Below are 19,127 nucleotides of genomic sequence, written 5' to 3'. Positions count from 1 at the left end.
TTTTTTGGACATACATTACTACCAGATGACCTACTGTGAGTTTTCTTCTGTTATTATGGACATATGCTTGCATAATTGTTTTTCATACATTCAGACAGGGATTTGGAACTTGATACATAATATCCAGCCAATGTTCTATTGAAAAAATTTTTTATGACTACTAGCTAGGACACACGTATATATACTCTCTATTTGGTAAAAAGCCTTGTCCTTTAATGAACTTCAGTAATTTGAAGAAAGTCAAGTTTCTCTTAATGTGAGAGAAATAGTAAATCTTACAGGCTACCCACAAGAAAATACTGGTACACATTTAATACTCTGAAGTCAACGTGGCTCTGCACAGGCTGGTTCACATAAGGATAAAAGCTTACTACGGCTACCAGCTAAGGGAGTTGTTCCATTAGCTGAAGTTCTACAGGTTTAAGCTCTTGGTGCTGAATATCCAGGTTTCAGTTCTTCTACTGACTTGTGATGGTGGTGATGGTGAACACACAGCAATTGCTGATATCACAAACTGAGTTTTAAAGCAAACAGGTAACCAACAATTAAAATAATTCCTAAGTGAACCCTGAAAGTGCCAAACAGGTTTTCTGACACCCTTGCAAAGCCTGCATGGCACACACTAAAGGTTATTTATACATAAATGGCATTAATTGTTAGATGAAATGACAAACTAAAATTCGGAGTCCACATTTTTAGCATGGCAAACCACAATAGTACTATCCTCAGGAAATAGAATGCTTTTATTCTATTAAACACTGAACTTGCAGTACTGGTATAAAATATTTAAGTGTGGTATTAATTCTAAACAGGAAATGCTTCTGCATAGGATTTGTTCATTTTTAATGCTGTCTTAATTCTACCCTACTCAAATATTAAAAACTGGAAGATTTCTTTATCATTTGGGGAGATGATTCCCTTTTGTGTACTGTCTTTATGCAGATAAGGCCCATGCTGTCAGAAGTACTTTTTCCAGTTGGGTAACATGAGCCATTTTGTCCTACAAGCTATTGTATTTGATTTTTACAGATTTTTTTAAGGTTGAGAAGTAGCTACACATTCTTTGTCATGGGAGTTTTCTGTGCCTAGTAAAAAGCACAGCTAATTAGTTCCCGCAAGCGTCTCAGCTTACATGGTAAACGTCTGCTTTATAAGCTACCGAAAAGGTGGTGGAGTAAATAAATAATCCCAACCCTTGCATTACTTTATTAAAGTTACGAGACTGATAAATATCAGTTCTTCCAGTCATTCCGGTCATGAGCAAGGGCCAACGTTTCCATACAAGTTTACTTTGAGATTTTGGGCTACTGTTCACAGGCTTTTTGTGAGTGGGGGGAGGGGGAGGGAAAGAGGGGAGGGGGGGGTTATTGTAAGTGTGCGAACTACACTGAATGAAGAATTCCTTTGCTCTCCAGAGGGCAATATTTGAAAGACTTGTGGGTCAAATGAGCTCATGGCTTTTACGAGGTCAAGTTTTCAAATCATGGTCTGACACTGCAGTCCTTAATCAGGCAAAAATCCCAATGACTTGAAAGGACAGCAGGAACAGGCTCTTTATTACAAAGCCAATCTTCATTTGAACTCAGACCCAGCATACCTGTATTGCTTCTTTACCTCCTTCCCCCGCCATCCCCCACACTGCAGTTGTCAGCATTTGCTGAAAGGATGCTATAACCTTTTAAGCATCTCTGTAGCCACTTAGATCTGTTTCATTGTAGTTGAACACAACAGCGGCACTCAGCCATTTTTGAAGCTTGGCCTCGGGTTTCTCCTCTCTTAGGAAGATGGCTGCTTCAGAGAATGAGTACCTTTCTAGTTCCTAATGTCACAGACAAGGTACTCATTCTCTGAGTACCTTGTCTGTGACATTAGGAACTAGAAACTCACTAGGATTTCAGGTTAAACAAACAATCCTGGGGAAAATCTAATCCTTTAAAGAGCTGCCTTATAAAAGAGAAAATTTGGTATGATCTACGTGAAATTTCCCGAAATAGGTGGCAACATTAGATATTGTACAATGTACTCATTGCTTGAATTTCAGTCCACTTCCAATTGATTCACTGATGCCTCATTACTTCATTTGTTTTACATACACGGTATTTCTTTTATTAAACAATTTTATTTTTCTCTTTTATAAATGTTATGCTTGGGCTACAAATATTTTACTACTATTGAAGCAATGGTATTACATACCATTTTTCTCACTAAAACTACATGTACACATTATATACACGTAGAGTGTATATGTTATATACATGTACATACACACAACAAATGATGGTAGCCTATGTTATTGTTATGAGCTGAGTGAAGACTTGTTATGGGTTGAGTTAAAACACCATAAAGATTGATAGGTGTGAACTCACCCTTCAATTAATATAACTATAAACATATGTACCACTTAAGATAAAAGTAGTCTGCACCACTCAGGAGCTTTTGTCTGAGTATTGTTTCGGATAGGTGTGTGTAGGAAAAAAGATCACACAAACTCAGGACAGACAAGAACAGACAGAGAGAGACAAAGAGACAGCCTGAAGGGGCAGCTGAAAATATGGAAGAAACCTGAGAAAAGGTTTTTGGGCCTGGGTGCAGGATAAGAATGTGCTTTGGTATTGTGAGCAAAAGAAGCTGTTTTCTGCTCTTGATTCTCAATAGATTCAAAGTCATAAGAACATAAGAATGGCCGTACTGGGTCAGACCAAAGATCCATCTAGTCCAGTATCCTGTCTACCAACAGTGGCCAATGCCAGGTGCCCCAGAGGGAGTGAACCTAACAGGTAATGATCAAGTGATCTCTCTCCTGCCATCCATCTCCACCCTCTGACAAACAGAGGCTAGGGACACCATTCCTTACCCATCCTGGCTAATAGCCATTAATGGACTTAACCACCATGAATTTATCCAGTTCTCTTTTAAACGCTGTTATAGTCCTAGCCTTCACAACCTCCTCAGGTAAGGAGTTCCACAAGTTGACTGTGCGCTGTGTGAAGAAGAACTTCCTTGTATTTGTTTTAAACCTGCTGCCTATTAATTTCATTTGGTGACCCCTAGTTCTTGTATTAGGGGAATAAGTAAATAACTTTTCCTTATCTACTTTCTCCACATCATTCATGATTTTATATACCTCTATCATATCCCCACTTAGTCTCCTCTTTTCCAAGCTGAAAAGTCCTAGCCTCTTTAATCTCTCCTCATATGGGACCCATTCCAAACCCCTAATCGTTTTAGTTGCCCTTCTCTGAACCTTTTCTAGTGCCAGTATATCTTTTTTGAGATGAGGAGACCACATCTGCCACAGGATTTTATTCACTCTTTGAAAATAAACAAAACTGCACCAAACAAATACTTGACTATCAGAAATTTCTACTCCTATCTGGAACGCCCACAGGGCCCCAAACTTTGATTAGCCATTCAGGTGAAAAAAGGGAAACAATATAAATTTATTATTAGCATGAGGTTGGGATAGCCTTGTTACTTATGAGTGTTAAAGTTATAGGGAAGTAAGCGGGTCATCCCAAACATGTACCAATACAAGGGTTACACCACACCATCACGTAATCAGCACGTGCCACATATATCACACACACACACACACAACCAACTCTAAAAGCTATTTTAGGAATGTTCTAGAGAGTTTAAAATGTTAATGGTACTATTGTTTTATCCCTCTGCTTGTAAAGCTAAGTTTCTTAGCTTTTGTCTACACTGGATTTTCGTCAGCAAAACTTTTGTCATTCAGCTGAATGACAAAAGTTTTACCAACGAAAAGCGCCAGTGTGAACAGTGCTGTGTCAGCGCGTGAGCTTGCTACGCTGCGTGCCTTTTAGTGGCATGGCTGTGGTGGCACAGCTGTGTCGCTAAAAGGTACGTAGTGTAGACATAGCCGTAGCTGTCATGAGTCCAATTATACAGGATTCATAGGTAACAATAAAAACTTCTAAAATAGCTTCTCTCTATAAAAAATACTCAAAGATTTAACATCAGAATTTTCAGGATCTTCCAAGGTTAGATATTTCTCCTGTTTAATGGTATCAGTCTCCTGTATCTAGCTCTGGAATATTCCTTTCCCAGGTCTGAAGAAGAGCTCTGTGTAGCTCAATAGCTTGTCTCTATTACCAATAGAAGTTGGTCCAATAAAAGATATTATCTCACCCACCTTGTCTCTCTAAGCAGACATTAAAACAGTCATTGATGACATTTTGAATATTGCCCACCCTTCCCTGGATCTGAGAAAGCCCCACTCCTTTAGAGTCCCTCTGGGGAGTCTCTCTCTGTGTTAGCTTTGTTCCCTGAATAGCTGCTGACAAGTGACACACACATACCTTCCTCTCCTGAGAAGAGCTTTTTAACTGTTTAGTGTTCTTTTGATCTCTGGGCTTGCTGCCTGGCAATACAAAGCTTGCATCTTCATTGGCGACAGGATATAGGATCCTCAAAGCTAATAGTTTCCCCCATTGTCTTGTCACTGCCCCCCAACCATTTGTTTGGAGATTCTTACCAGGATCCACTGGGTTGCTTCCCTGCTTGTTTTTCCCACAGCCCCCTATTAAGCTAGAACAATATATTCATACTGGAAAGTCTTACAACCCAACATACAAATAACAGCACCTCACTAACCAGGTCACAGATAGTGTTTATAAATTATTACGTCTCAATATTCTTAGAGTATATTCCATAGCAATTCCACGGCAGTCACAACAGTGAACTAGTTTTCCTGGGCAGAACTATCCACTGCTTATGAATAGACACCAAGGGCATGTTAATTGCAATAGTACAGTACAGAGGAGTTAGCCAAAAACTATGAGGTCAATCACATTTTTCACGACACAGATGTTTGTAGGGAAAAAATTAAATTTTGGGGGGAGGCGGGGGAAGGCTGCATATACCATTGCAACTTCAAGTCAGCAGGGATTTAGAGTCCTCATTTATTCCTTTATTGCGTAAGGCCCCGATCCTGCAAACAGATGCATTGGTGCAGACTTTAAAGTGTATGGAATCCAGACTATTTTTGTTCACATAATGTCTGCACTGGCACATCTGTCTGCAGGACTAGGATCTAAATTGCAACAGAAACATATTTTCCACACTTTTCAATGTTATTAAATAATACAATTTGATTTTTTCTGGTCAGAGTTTTGGTTTTTAATTCCTAATTTATTATTTCAAATTAAAGTTTTTTGGGACGAGGGGATAGGAGAATTGATATCAAATAAATAAGTATTTTTATTATTTATGTCCTTATATGTGCATTACCTTATACAACACATTAATTAAATTAGTAAAATTAATAAATTCATCCAAGGATTTCAAAGTGCTCTACAAACAGCCATTAATTAAGCTCCAGTATATGCTACAAGACACCTAGAAATTATGCCCACTGTATGGACTGGGAGTTTTGCCTCAGTGTGTACTTTGGACTGCAAAACTGTGATCCATAAAAATGTTCTTGGATGAAAACACATTTATACAACATTCTAGCATATAATAATTCAGATGCTACCCCGTATTTCACCAGCATTATACCATGGACAAAAAAAATACACTTGGCATATGTGTGAAGTCATCTTTTTTTGTAAATCTGGAACACATACCTGTGGTTTCTCTATTCCAGAAAGAATGTCTTGAACTCTTTTGGTTTCTGAGTCATATTCTGTAAAACAGACGGGGAAAAAAGTAAATTACCACCATTAGATGGCAATAATGTCACCAAACTCTATATTCCTCCATTGTGAGGTTTTTACTAGGAAAGAGACAGAGAACAGTAGGACTGGTTCATCAGAAACAATTTCTTGTGGTGCAGTTTGCTCTTATGTAACAATGGCAGAAGAAATACAATGTATGGTTCCTTATACATGAATATGAAAAATATGGTATAAGAATGAATGGCCAACGACATTTTCAAGCCTTAATGACTGCAGCTACAGAGCTGACATCCGCAGACTTCCTAAACCTCTTAACATTTGGTTTCATGTGGCCAACCCCCGACCCCTCTCCCCCAAACACACACAAAAAACTTAGTTCCACAAATATACTGCAAAAAGACACAGGGTATTCTATAACTCAATTAATGTTAAGATTAATCCGGCTTATTAACCAAAAATATCTTTATTGTGTCATCCATGGAGCTCCACTGCAAGGAGAGTCCTCACTTTCTTACTTAGAGCCCACTCTGCTGGAAAACGAATAGCCTTTTTATTTTAATGGAAGTGTGCTGGTCAAACATATTACCTTTCATAAAAAAATAAAGCAAAGTAATTTTACCACAAACAAACAAGTAAAAACAAAATGAGCAGGATCCTTGAGATAGCAGAATAAAATTCTGGCACCGGGAATGTAGAAACTCATGAAGAAAAAAACGGCAGGTTTAAATTAAAACCTTCAGAAACGGCTACTCCCCAAAAGGCTGACCTATTTCTTGAAGCTCAAGAATTTGCCCATTTTTGTCAAAAACCCGCTTGGAAAAAATACCACCACCATTTAAAAAAGTTCCATGCACTAGCATGCCAAAAAATTAAAACTGGTTGAGTACTGACAGGCAAAACTCCAATGTAAATGCTCATCTCCTCCTGAAAGAATGTGCCTTAGTGTGTAGCGGGAATGACAGCCGGACTGCCTCCTATGATCTAGAGTGTTTTTCCGTCTCAGCCACTTGACAAAAATTAACCTACGCTAATTCTGAATAAGAGGAAGATAGCAAGGGCATTTTTTTCCACAGTCTTAACACACTTTACCAGTTGTCCGAAGCGTATAAATTAGCATGCTTCAGTACGGATAAGACAAATCTGACTTGACAACTATACAGATGGGCATTACCCCGCTGAGAGGAGACCCAGATGTTGATCCAAATACAAAGTTCGTCAATGATTAGGGACTTTGGGGGTTCAGTGTTCCCTTTAGTCCTATTGCAGAAGCAGCCCCGAGCCACGAAATTTGGATCCAGATCTGAAAATTCTGAAGGGGTTCAGAACCAGTGCTGTGGGCCCATCTCTAAAGAATGTCAGTATGAAACTGCTTCTACGCCTACAGTGGGTAAGAGAATGTTGTTACTATGCCACTGAAAGTTTATTTTATGGTCATTACGTCACCCTCAATTACTGCCCCAGAAGCTAAGTTTGAATCTTTCTTGACCTTAAATCCTGAACATGTGGGCTGAATTTTCTCTCCTCAGTCTGCTTTCTAGCAAGGGTTCTATCTGTGGCACCCTAACTAAGAGATGAAAATCAACCCTAAAGCTCAATGAAATTTCACTTCCCTCTCCTTGTGAAAAATGATAGCTTTGTACAGTAACTAAGCCCTTTTTGATGCCTTGCAGACAAAGGGCTGCAGGCGTAAGCCATTCCAAGTCCTGGAGCTGAATAACGAGACCTAAGAGAGTAGGGTATCCCCAGCAATGACAAAAATGTAAAGGCATCAGTTTTCTAACCAAAGTTAACATATCCCTGATCCTAGGGAAGCTTTTGATTCCAGTTCACTAAGTACATAGTCTGCACACGTGCACACGTCTGCTACCTCAGCCACCCACACTCTTCCAGGCTCAGAACGGCTTGATGCCAGATGCACAATGCCTGTCATCATGATTGTCCACATGCGGTAGAGGTCAGTTTAGAGCTGGAAGCAAGTAAAAAACTTCTTCAGAGAACTCAGGCAAGTAAAAAGACCAATGTCGATGTAACTCAGGAGAGATGAGAAGTGGCAAGGTGATTCACCTATGAATGAATTTAATCCACATGACCAAACAGCTAGCTCTTTAAAGGACCACTGATGCTCAGCACTGGGTATGGAAGGTTCTGATGGCAAGATGTTTTTCCCACCCTGAGGGTACTCACAGAACATTTAAAAATTAATTTATTTAATCACAAAAGTAGCGCTGACCCCCACCGCTGACATTTTGCTGTAGAGTGCAATCATTTGGTGTCATCCGCAGCAAAGCATTCCAGTACAAAAGACTGCAAACCACCAACACTAGTGCTAATGACACCCCTGCACACTGACAGTTTCAGGGATCAAGGTCTGATGAGTATCAGAGATCGATTTGCCTTTTTTTACATTTCCAATTGTTTCTCTGGTTTGAAGCACTAAGGCACACACTGGCAGGGAAATGTACTGAAACTTGCACTGCCATTACTTGTGCTGTTAAACAGACAATGTTCTCAGGGCAGTTAGTCCCACGCTCAAATTACAACCCAATTCCAAATCTGCTTTTATGTCGGTTTAATAAACCAAGGAAGAATTTTCATTTTTGAACATTCATTTAAACATTCAACATCAAGGGTGTTCTGCAAATATTTAAACAGGCAGACCATGGGATACAGAATGCATTGCAGTCCTTTCTCATATCAGCAAAAGTGCCAGGATTGTGCAGGAAAAATATAAGACTCACAAACTTAATGCAAAGAACATACAAATGTCACGCCTAGTTGAGGACATCTGCATATTCCATTCATGATGTTTGCATCATTCATTCATGATCCCTGCACTTTTGAAGGTATGAGTTACCTTAGGCTTACTCCATTGCTGCTAATACCATAAATCATTCTGTCTTTTAAGAAAGGAAACAATTGCAACACCATATACAAGGAGAGAGAAGAGCTGTTCATCATATGAACTTTCAGATCACTATACTATATAAAGTGGATGCCTGGAAGGTTTAAAAGGCACCACGCTGCATTCAGGGACAATGATAATGATGATGACAGATCATACACCTTAAATGGGAGGAAATATAAACTAAAGAGACAATGGACAATAGAGATGCACATGAAAGTCAAGTAGTAACACAACACCAGTGGAACTGACATATGGCAAAACAGCAACAACTTTTTAATAAAAACAATTAGTGATATTTAATTTATTATTAATTATTATATTATAATAAAAGGACAAAGTCACTCACAGAGGTGACAGTTCTTATAGCATTTCTCTAGGTTTTTCGTTTACTATTTGATGAACCAGATGAATTCTTATCAGGCTTCTGTGGGCTATTGAGGTCTGTTCAATAACAAATATGATCATCCACATCCTTCTGGGCTACACTAGTCTATGTTGAACTAGAGAGATCATGGATCCTTCCTGTGACGTTGTGCAGTCTATATGGTTTTATAAAAACATGATAAGTTAATATAATGTAACTGGGATAGTTGTAGAAAAATATGGTAAAAAGTGAATATAACGTAACTGGGATATGCTTCATGCAAAAGGTCTCTTGTTAGGTATCATTACAAAGCTTATAATCTACTGAGTGTGATCATCCGATTTGTATAAGTGTACCACTCTTGTATCTAAAACTAGAAATATAAAATATAACTCTGAGGGCCTATTGTAATTATGTAAAGTGTGGGCCATTAATGATGGTTTGGAATCTTGATGACTCCCATTGTCTGCAGATGGCTGTGTTTACCTGTGAGTCTTCCTGTATATGTGTGTGCTGGCAAGTGAGTAATGAAGTCTTGCAGTGACTTGATCATGTCACCTGAACTGGAATCCATCTTTAACCTGGTGCTTTTCCAGTGAGGGGGGTGGAAACCCAGAGGGACAGAGGGTTCCCACCTTATGCAAAAGATATATAAAGGGGTGGAAGAGAACAAAGGGGAGAGAGGAGCCATCATGAAGAATCCCCTAGCTATCACCTGAGCTGGAACAAGAGCTGTACCAGGGGAAAGAATTGTGCCCAGGCCTGGAAGGTGTCCAGTCGGAGAAGAAACTTACTGAAACATCTCTGAGAGTGAGATTATCTGTATTTAGTTTGATTAGACATAGATTTGCGCATTTTATTTTATTTTGCTTGGTGACTCACTTTGTTCTGTTTGTCACTGCTTGGAACCACTTAAATCCTATTTTCTGTATTTAATAAAATCACTTTTTATTTAGTAATTTACTCAGAGTATGTATTAATACCTGCGGGAGCAAACAACTGTGCATCTCTCTCTATCAATGTTATAGAGGGCGAACAATTTATGAGTTTGCCCTGCATAAGCTTTATGTCAGGTAAAACGGATTTATCTGGGTTTAGACTCTATTGGGAGTTGGGCATCTGAGTGCTAAAGACAAGCACACTTCTGTGAGCTGTTTTCAGGTAAACTTGCAGCTTTGGGACAAGTGATTCAGACCCGGGGTCTGTGTCTGGAGCCAGATGGGAGTGTCTGCTCAGCAAGACAGGGTGCTGGAGTCCTGAGCTGGCAGGGAAAACAGGAGCAGGGGTAGTCTTTGCACATCGGATAGCAGCTCCCAAGGGGGTTTCTGTGATCCAACCAGTCACACTTCCCTCAGCAGGATGCTGGTCCTGTTTGTCACCAGATGGAGCTAGTCTCTTTGCTAACAACATACTCAAGTATCAAACTTGAGCTCTTTCTCCTGGCCCAACAAGGAACCTTGGGAGCCCTTTGGAGACAGTACATGATGGGGAGAAAAAGAGGATCTTGCATGATTCTAAGTGATTCCCTCTGGCTAGCTGCAGAACGGCATTGCCAGTCTCTAGAAGGGGCTGCATTCAGCCCCCATTAACAGAAGGCCTTAGGAAGAATAATGACACGGGGTAGTACAGAGCACATCAAAAATGAGTTCTCAACCCAGAGGCCACAATCTCCAGCTCATGCAGGTGTAAAACACCTAACCATGGCTGGGCTGTGCTGTGCTAGTAGAGTAGCTTCCGCCTTTTAGGCTGAGGAGTACAAGTATCGTGCAATGACTGCAAGTATGGTATGGAAGGGGGATCACAAACCCTGCTTCTAATGGCCAGCAAATTTTTAAGACAAAAATATTACCCGTGATTGCTTGAGAAATTGGGAGTATGCCCATTTGTTTAAGGGAATCCAATGGCCAGTTTTGTTTGTTTTTAATCTCTGACCTCTTTCTCACTCTTCCTGGCCTGTCTGAAGTCAGCAAATGAAAGCTGTGCACGTCAATCTCTCCACGTTAATGCTAGGAACTACAGGGCCAAGTAGCTGGCATATACTGCTCTCCTTGTTTGACATTAGCAACAGAAGGTCAGGGAAGAGCTCACTCCAACACTTTGGATCATTGTCTTTTTAAAAGCTTTTCTACTTCTCATCTGTTTCCTACATCTGTCATGGCAAAACTGTCCATCATAGCAGGAAGTTGAAGGATTCTGTGAGTGCTCAGTGGAACCCTCCAGAGGACAATATAAAATCCTCAGTTATCATTTATGAAAAGGGGATAATTCTGAATGCCTATGAGATGCTATGGATAGTCCCAAGCTACAAAATTTGATTCCGAATCCAAATCCTGAATTACTCCCAAGTTCTGGGTTGTTTGGATTTGGGGTTTTGGTTTGACCTTTTATAGTAAAGGGACCAGCTGTAAAATCTGAATCTAGGCTCACATTCTGTTCCCCCGGCCTCCAAAGTTTGGGGTTTTGATTCTGACCCACCCAAACTCACCAAGAGTGAATTTCCCCCAAGAATATAGGGAGATGATTATTAATGCTGGAAGCTAGTTCTTGCTGAACTGAAGCCTACAGATTTCTGTTAGCACAAATCCCTGCTTCTTCCTGCATGTACAGTACAAATAATTCTTCTGCCATTCCAACAGTGCTTTATAAAGAAAGGCAAGTTTAAAAAAATACTGAAAAATATATATCAAAGATTAAACTTTCCACAAATACTGGCTTTCACATTTGCTCAAATAGCAGCTGTTTATGCACAATGTTTGAAATAGCTACAAGCCCTAAACTAATTAAAATTTCTCACCATAAAGACAGTTTACTGATTTTAGGTTTGTTCTGCATTTTTTCCTTTACAGAAAAAGAAGAGGTCCAGTGGATACTTAGCTGCTGGCTATAGAAAGTATTTACTGTTTCAACAGCCCCTCCATGCCAATGCAATGACATCAGCATGAATGCCTTGCAAACCTTATGTCTCGTTTTCAAGCACAGCACCACGCTTGCAGATACGCCAGTCATAACACAATATGCTTTCTCAGAATTTGTTCCAGATTTACTGGGGCTGTGAGCAGCTCAAATACTAGTAACGATCTTTTATCAGTCACATAAAGTGCAAGCTACAATTTGAAAGACACAAAACTCCCCAATATACCATATGCCTCCTTGAGAATTTTCTAACTACTATTAATTAAGCCCTTTTTGATATCAAAGCAAGAGACTCACAGGAAATTAACACAGAGAGATGGCTGTTCTATAATCTTTGAGATGTTTAGAACTGAATGAGCAAACAATTATTCACACATGAGAACAGAACACAGAAAAAATAGCAACGATATTGCAATTATTAAATTACAGTTACATTCTGGCTGCCATAGGTGCACACATGAGCCAGAAACTTAGTAGGCAATTTTCCTCTCCAGTCTGGCTCCAATCTATAGAGAGAACACACACAACAGCAGTCACAAGAGTGCAATCCATGGCATGGCAGGACAGGGCCAAGGGATCATAGGGAACAGTCAGCATCTGTAGGTATACACCTCTTAACCTGGTGATAGGAATGATATCCCCAAACCATGAGAAGTATGCCGCAGCTAGCAGAAATAATCACTAAGAGTGGGGCCTGTTGTCATAACATGGCCAGGGTAATACTGCTTTTGTTGTGCTATTGTGCACTTTCATTGGAGCCATTTTCAAAATCAGCCAGAATTAGGGCCCATTATAATTATATGCTTATTAAGGAAACACTCAGAAACCTTTTCTTCAAAACAGCTGTGCCAGTCTAAATATAAGCAGAGTTAACCTCCAAATTGGACCCAAAATAACCCAAATATTTCCATATTGGGGTCTTGGAGACCCCTTTGCACATCAAAATTGGGGGGAAACCCCACTTAAAACTGACTTTATTAACCAGTGAACTATAAAACTATGAACAAGTTAAAACTTTCCTAGATTCAGAAGCACACTACACAGTACTTGTGCTGGGGTCTAACCGACCCCATGATCAAACACATTTTAAAAAAACTACACACTATTCAGAGTTAGTAAGACAACTCCCACTTGTTTATGCTCTCTGTATGTATGTATATATATCTCCTCAATATTTATTCCACTCTGTATGCATCCGAAGAAGTGGGCTGTAGTCCACGAAAGCTTATGCTCTAATAAATTTGTTAGTCTCTAAGGTGCCACAAGTACTCCTGTTCTTTTTGCGGATACAGACTAACACGGCTGCTACTCTGAAACCTATATAGGTGTTGGGATCTAACTGGCTTCATGTTTCGACTTTGAAAACAGATAGCAACAGCAACAATATAAAAGGCACACAGTAAAGTGGCAGTAAATGGCTTACTACTTTGAACAAATGGAGCAAATAGATAATATGTTCTGAACGCACAAAGTTCTTACACGTTGCATGTTTTTGATGTGTTTTTCTGTCTTGTTCTTTGGACAGCTGTAACATTTTTTCCTTTTCTTAGGCTCTGGATCAGTACCCAGCACACTAGTCTTTGCGCCTACAACTGCATCTGTCAAGTGTGGGCTTGCTAGAAAAATGTTTCTGATGGGTATCTTTGCCAGAAACTCCCTAGCAAGTGTAGGCTTCCCAGAAAATCTGGGAATGACAATGTTATCTTCAAAGAAACTCAATTTGCTGCACAATTGTGATGATACATGAGGCAAATGTTATCTGCAGTCTCAGAGACAGACCCCCCTCTTCCCGCAGACCCTTTTGGTGCATTGCTTTTGAAAAACAAAAACCACTGAAATTATGATGATAAAAACTATGCTGAAAGATTAATGTAATCATATCCTAGCTGCTGCCTCAAAATAAAAACTGTCAGAGGTGACACATGGGGAGGACACGCAGGGTCACTTGCCCCTCCTCTCCCAGAATTCCGTCAGGGTTTGCCAGCCGAGCCGCTCCCTAGGTGGCAGCTCGTGAAACTGGTGAGCTGCAAGATGCAGCTGCAAGGAAAGGTAGCAGCAAACAGCTGGGAGCTGCAGGGAGGGCCCGCTAAGGGTAAGAGGAGGGGCGTGACTCAAGCTGTTGGGGTGTGGGGGGGAAACCTTTACGTTGTCCATCTCCCCCGCTATCAGCAGGTACCAGTCATCTCTGCTGATGCTGGAATACCTGAGTAATTAATTTGCAGTTTAACTCACCCCAATACCTTTTAAGTGACTTTTTTCACTAAACTAAAATCACCACAGGTATGCAGACAAAACCAATGCTAATAGGTTGTCCTCATCATCGCTCGCGAATAATTAAAGAAAGAAGAGACAGTGGTTTGTCTCTCATGTTTTATTTAAGTTTTTGTATGTGTTTGGGGTCCAAGAGAACACCAAAGACCTTAGCAGTGTAGTACTTCCATTCTCCCCATTGACTAACATTAAGGCATCTATCTGACCTTCTTACCCTTTCAGTGTTTTTTTTTTTTGCTACACAAAAAATACAATAGGTAGGATGATAAAACCAGTGTGGAAAGACTGACTTTGCCTTAGTTTGAGAATAATTAATGTATCAAGAGAGACTGGTTCAGCACAAAAATTTTTGTTTACACTTTTGTATGCATTGGGATCAGTTAGATCCCAAAACAGTACGGGGGTTAAGCCATGGTCAGGGATTATTGCCAACTATTTCGATAGATGCTTGTGTTTGCATTTTCAATTCTAAATATTAAACATTTCTGAGCTCTGCAATGATACAGAAGCTAATATACATCTTATGAAACACAATGACAATAGATATAGTTTTCAAATTTGAGAGCTCAAAGTTAAGCATCTCAGTTTGGGCACTGAAATAAGTGGTCTGATTGACAAGGGTGATCAGCACCAACATCTTCCAGTGGGAGCTGGGATTCCTCAGAACGTATGAAAATCAGGCGATTTCTACTTAGGTGCCTCAAAATGGCTCTAGGAGTCTAACTGTAGGCACTCTGGTTTGAAACCCATGACCTATGCCGATGATGTCCTAAATAAGGACATTCCTTAAATGCTTGAAGACAGCAAGAAACAAACGTTAAAAGTGCAAGCATATGTTTTCCAGAACTCAACACAGCCTTCCTATTCGGGACAGCACTTATACACATGCCTAGCTCCAATTGAACACAATGGGGCTTAAGCAACCGCTTAAGAGTTGGACACTTAAGTGCTGTCCTGAATGGGGATGGAATTATGGATGCGCTTCAGAGCTTTCCGGTTACTCAAGGTATGTCTGCACAACAAAAAAGAAAAAGAAAAGACAACCACTGCAACAAGCCTCAGAGCCCAGGTCAACTGACTCAGGCTCGCAGGGCTCACGCCATTGGGGCTGTGCAGACGTACCCTCAGTGCTCCTCCACTTACCACAGTCAATATTTTGCCATTCAGTGGAAACAGGATCAGGCCCGAAAGGATAAAGCGATTCTTATTTTAATTCACTTTATGCAGCTCTGCCCAGTGCTTAATGAAACTAAAAGTATTCTACAATATGGGCAAGTATCAGGCTTGCGAGCAAGCTGATGTGCAGGGAATTCAAACAAGCACAACGAGAGATACGCCTGTTAGGGCTATTTTTGATCAAATTAAAGTGGATATAATTTAAAAAAAATATATCTTCAGTTTTGATATTTTTCGTAAATTAGAAAAGTGCAAAGAAGGCTATTGGTTGCCTCTGCAAGTGGAATGAAATGCTGGATGCAAGGGTCAAATGGAGTGTGTAAGTGGTTTTGTTCTTTTCCACTTATTCGTTGCTACTGCCGGAACACAGCAATAACAACCTCCTACTTTACTGGCTAAAAAATGGAGTCAATTCCTGCTCTGAACATGCAGTTGGTCCATCAGAAGGCAAAACGGAGCTTTCTTTGTAAAATGCAAGTACAAAGTCTATATTGCATCAGTTTTACATCTCAAGGAAGTGCTTTGTGTCTTACAAAGACAGTAACAGATGCAGAGTATCACACATGGCTGCAGCTGGTTGTTTTTGAAGAAACACCAAATTAAACAGTGACATAACCCACAAAAATGGATAAAGTACAAGTTAGATCTGCTTGTATGGCAGACAACTTATGCCCCAGTCCTTTTCTCCCACTATAATGAATAGCTACATGTTTGACCCTTTTAGCTAGTTTTCTGTGTCAGAAATAGTCTTCTATTTTTGGACAGCTTCTACTACACTATTATACAACAGAAGTCTGCAAGATCTTTGGGCGTATAAAGTAAAGGTTGATACTTGCATTAAGGAAATAAGGGCTCGCTAAACATGGGTTCATGAACTGTGTGTGTAAAGATTTATGAATGTGGCCACTCATCTTTTTCTTTTTGTAATGTGGATATATCTGTCACACTAAAGTAATCTACAAATAAACAGTGTTTAGAGGCCCGTGTCAGTCAACATATTTAAGTGTGTGTAGTTTCTAAGGGCTACATTTTCAAAGGACCCTTTTAAATTGTGTTGGCAACCTGTTTGAGTAGTCAGACTACATGCAGGGTATATAAAGGTATAGATCTCTCTTTGCACATTCCCATGTGTGGATATGTTACAGTGGCCATCAGGGTTTGAACTGGGGATCTTCAGAATCATAGAATATCAGGGTTGGAAGGGACCTCAGGAGGTCATATAGTCCAACTCGCTGCTCAAAGCAGGACCAATCCCCAGACAGATTTTTGCCCCAGATCCCTAAATGGCCCCCTCAAGGATTGAACTCACAACCCTGGGTTTAGCAGGCCATGCTCAAACCACTGAGCTATCCCTTCCCCCTTCAGAACCAAAAAGAACCAACCTACAGCTGATGATATAACAGACTCATCCTTTGTGGATTGGTCAAAGAGGGAACATTCAGCACACGCTGACCAACGGGTTAAACATTCAGATTTTCCAAGAATAAAATAGGAAGAGATTTTGAAATGAAATTACTCTATTGTGTTGTTTCTAGTATATGAGCATTATATACAGTGCTATGCTGCATCTCATTACACTTTACAGAGTATAGCTTCAGCTTAGAATGCAGTATGTGACCATAAAAAATCATGAACAAAAATCTTCCCTGATATAACTCCACTGCCTTCAATAAAAGGATGATTTTTGTCATTCCTTCTAATTGTGAAATACCAGGCTGCAAAAGCAAAAGCAATGGCTTTTCCTACATGTTGCCTTGTTTAATTCCAAGAGTTGTCTCCCCAGTCATGCATTAAGGTTGGTGAGCACAGAACTAAAGAATAAATGTGAAAGTCTGTTGTTTTGACAAGCATTACCTCTGTTCTTACAATTCTTGCTCCTGGGACTTTTTCTTTTCTTTACCTCTTCTGATTGGGACATATTTTTCATATTTGTGTGTATATATATATATATATATATGGTAGATCACTACAAACTCTCCCCTGCCTATCCTTTTCTGTATTTATAACTTCTCTGACTGGAGTTGCCTTCATGGTACTTAGTACTTATCAAACACCAAGGGACAGCACTTTCTGATTAGAGAAAGACAAACAGAGATTGGGAAGTCCTTTTAAATCTCTTACCTATGGGAATGCAGGTACAGATATAGCATTTGAAAATAACATTTGTGTGAGCTGTCAAGAAGAAGAATTGCAAGTTATTTTTAACTCCGTCCCCAAGCTCCAACAGTTACTGCTATAATGCAATGTCCTCAACACTCTGTGATGAATAATAATGACAGTACCACCACAACCTAATGGTATCATTTATTTATTTCTTTTAATTGCTATATTGCATAGTGCTTTTATAGTGGGTTACTATTATTCCCTTATTACAATCTGGACAATGGAAAGACAGAGCTTAAGTGAATCACCCAAGGTCACAGAGTGAGACAGTGGCACAGCCAAGAACTCTCAACTCCCACTTCTCTGTGGGATTCTCTTTTGTGCTGTTTCAGATACAAACTTGGACAAACTAAAGTAACCATTTCTAGGAGAAAAGAGGGTCTCAGATTCTTATTTTCTTTCTCTTGGTTCTCCTAATTTATTTTCTGTCACTTGAATCTGTGCTTGTCTCTCTCTCCCCCCTTCATCAGTATTCAGGAGCGATGGCACACTCTGGCAAGGAGTCAGAAGCTACCCTGCCAGTCTGATGAACTGAGGAGTCATTCAGAGAAGGTATCTTCTGAAAAGATCACTAAGTTACTACTACTACTACTATTACCACCACTACCACCACCACCAGTTGCCACAAACACCACATGGGTTAGAAAATCCCAGGGGTTACCCCGGTCCTAGCCAAGATATGCAGAGCAGCTGGGTGGGAAGTTAGGATACTGAGCTTTCTTAAAAAATAACAGTGACCCATGAGAAATCCTCATTGGTGCCAGCTGTGAAGTGAAGTGATCTGGAATTTGCTGGTGCAAGTTTTCTCCTCTGAGATAAAAGGTTCCCTTAAATCATGGCAACTGGCTTCTCTAATGCTAGGAGGAGTAAGAGACTAAAACTCAACACAGTTAACAAAAGAAAGTATGAATTTATTTTTCCCTCTTAAGTGAATTCAGTGTTAACGAAAAGTGACAGGCTGACAGCACTACAAATTGAAGCCCTCTCTTCAACCACAGACAGCTTCTCCTGCTACGTGCCTCAGTGCCGGCTCTAGAAAATCCAGAGAGGGAAAGAGCATTTGTGTCTTTCTATCCTTCAGACTTCAGTTTACCTGTGAGGCAGCTAACAGGAATGCCAATTGTTGGGGTGGTCTCTGTATCCTCTGGGAATTGAATAAAGACTAATAATTCACAGAAGCCACAGACTGTTACAACTTTCAACAGTTACTGGCATAGTTGGGATTCAAACCTGTGATCTAGAGGTGAAAGGCTCTGTATCCCATTACTGATGCCCTATGCCAGGCAGGAAATACTTTCCTCTGAAATAGGGTTCCAAGAAAGGGAAAGGCACAAGGTTGTCTATACTGAACCTGAAAGACTTATTCTTTATTAACCTTCAGAAACAAACATAAATGGCCAAAAAAGCCTTTGATAATCCACTCTATTATACACAATAACAGCTATTTTATGACCAAACAACAAAAGATAGCAAAATAATCTGCAAATCTGCATATTTGCACAGGAAAAAAAAATCAGACTGCACAGTCAAAATGAACTTCATAGGAGCCCAAAACTTGGTCTGGATTAAAAAGAGCTCTGCAGCCAAAACTAACAATCTGCTTGGCAAGGAACCTTGTAAAGCCTTTGAGTTTGCTAAAACAACATGAAAGGCAGTAAAGCACTATACAAATGCAGAGGTAAGAGGCTGCCCA

General features: G+C 40.0%; 1 protein-coding gene across 2 annotated transcripts in view; it reads right to left on the bottom strand.

Moving 5' to 3' along the window:
- Positions 1 to 19,127, bottom strand: part of FNDC3B (fibronectin type III domain containing 3B) — a 378,401-nt gene that overhangs the window by 116,080 nt on the left and 243,194 nt on the right. For both annotated transcript variants that reach the window (XM_034782468.1, XM_034782469.1), the window contains exon 7: positions 5,592 to 5,650. In XM_034782468.1, the coding sequence (XP_034638359.1) occupies positions 5,592 to 5,650 (59 nt within the window). The remainder of the gene's footprint in view (positions 1 to 5,591; positions 5,651 to 19,127) is intronic.

This window comes from Trachemys scripta, chromosome 9 (assembly GCF_013100865.1).
Source record: "Trachemys scripta elegans isolate TJP31775 chromosome 9, CAS_Tse_1.0, whole genome shotgun sequence".
NCBI lineage: Eukaryota > Metazoa > Chordata > Testudines > Emydidae > Trachemys > Trachemys scripta.
This window is presented reverse-complemented; position numbering and strand designations above follow the sequence as displayed.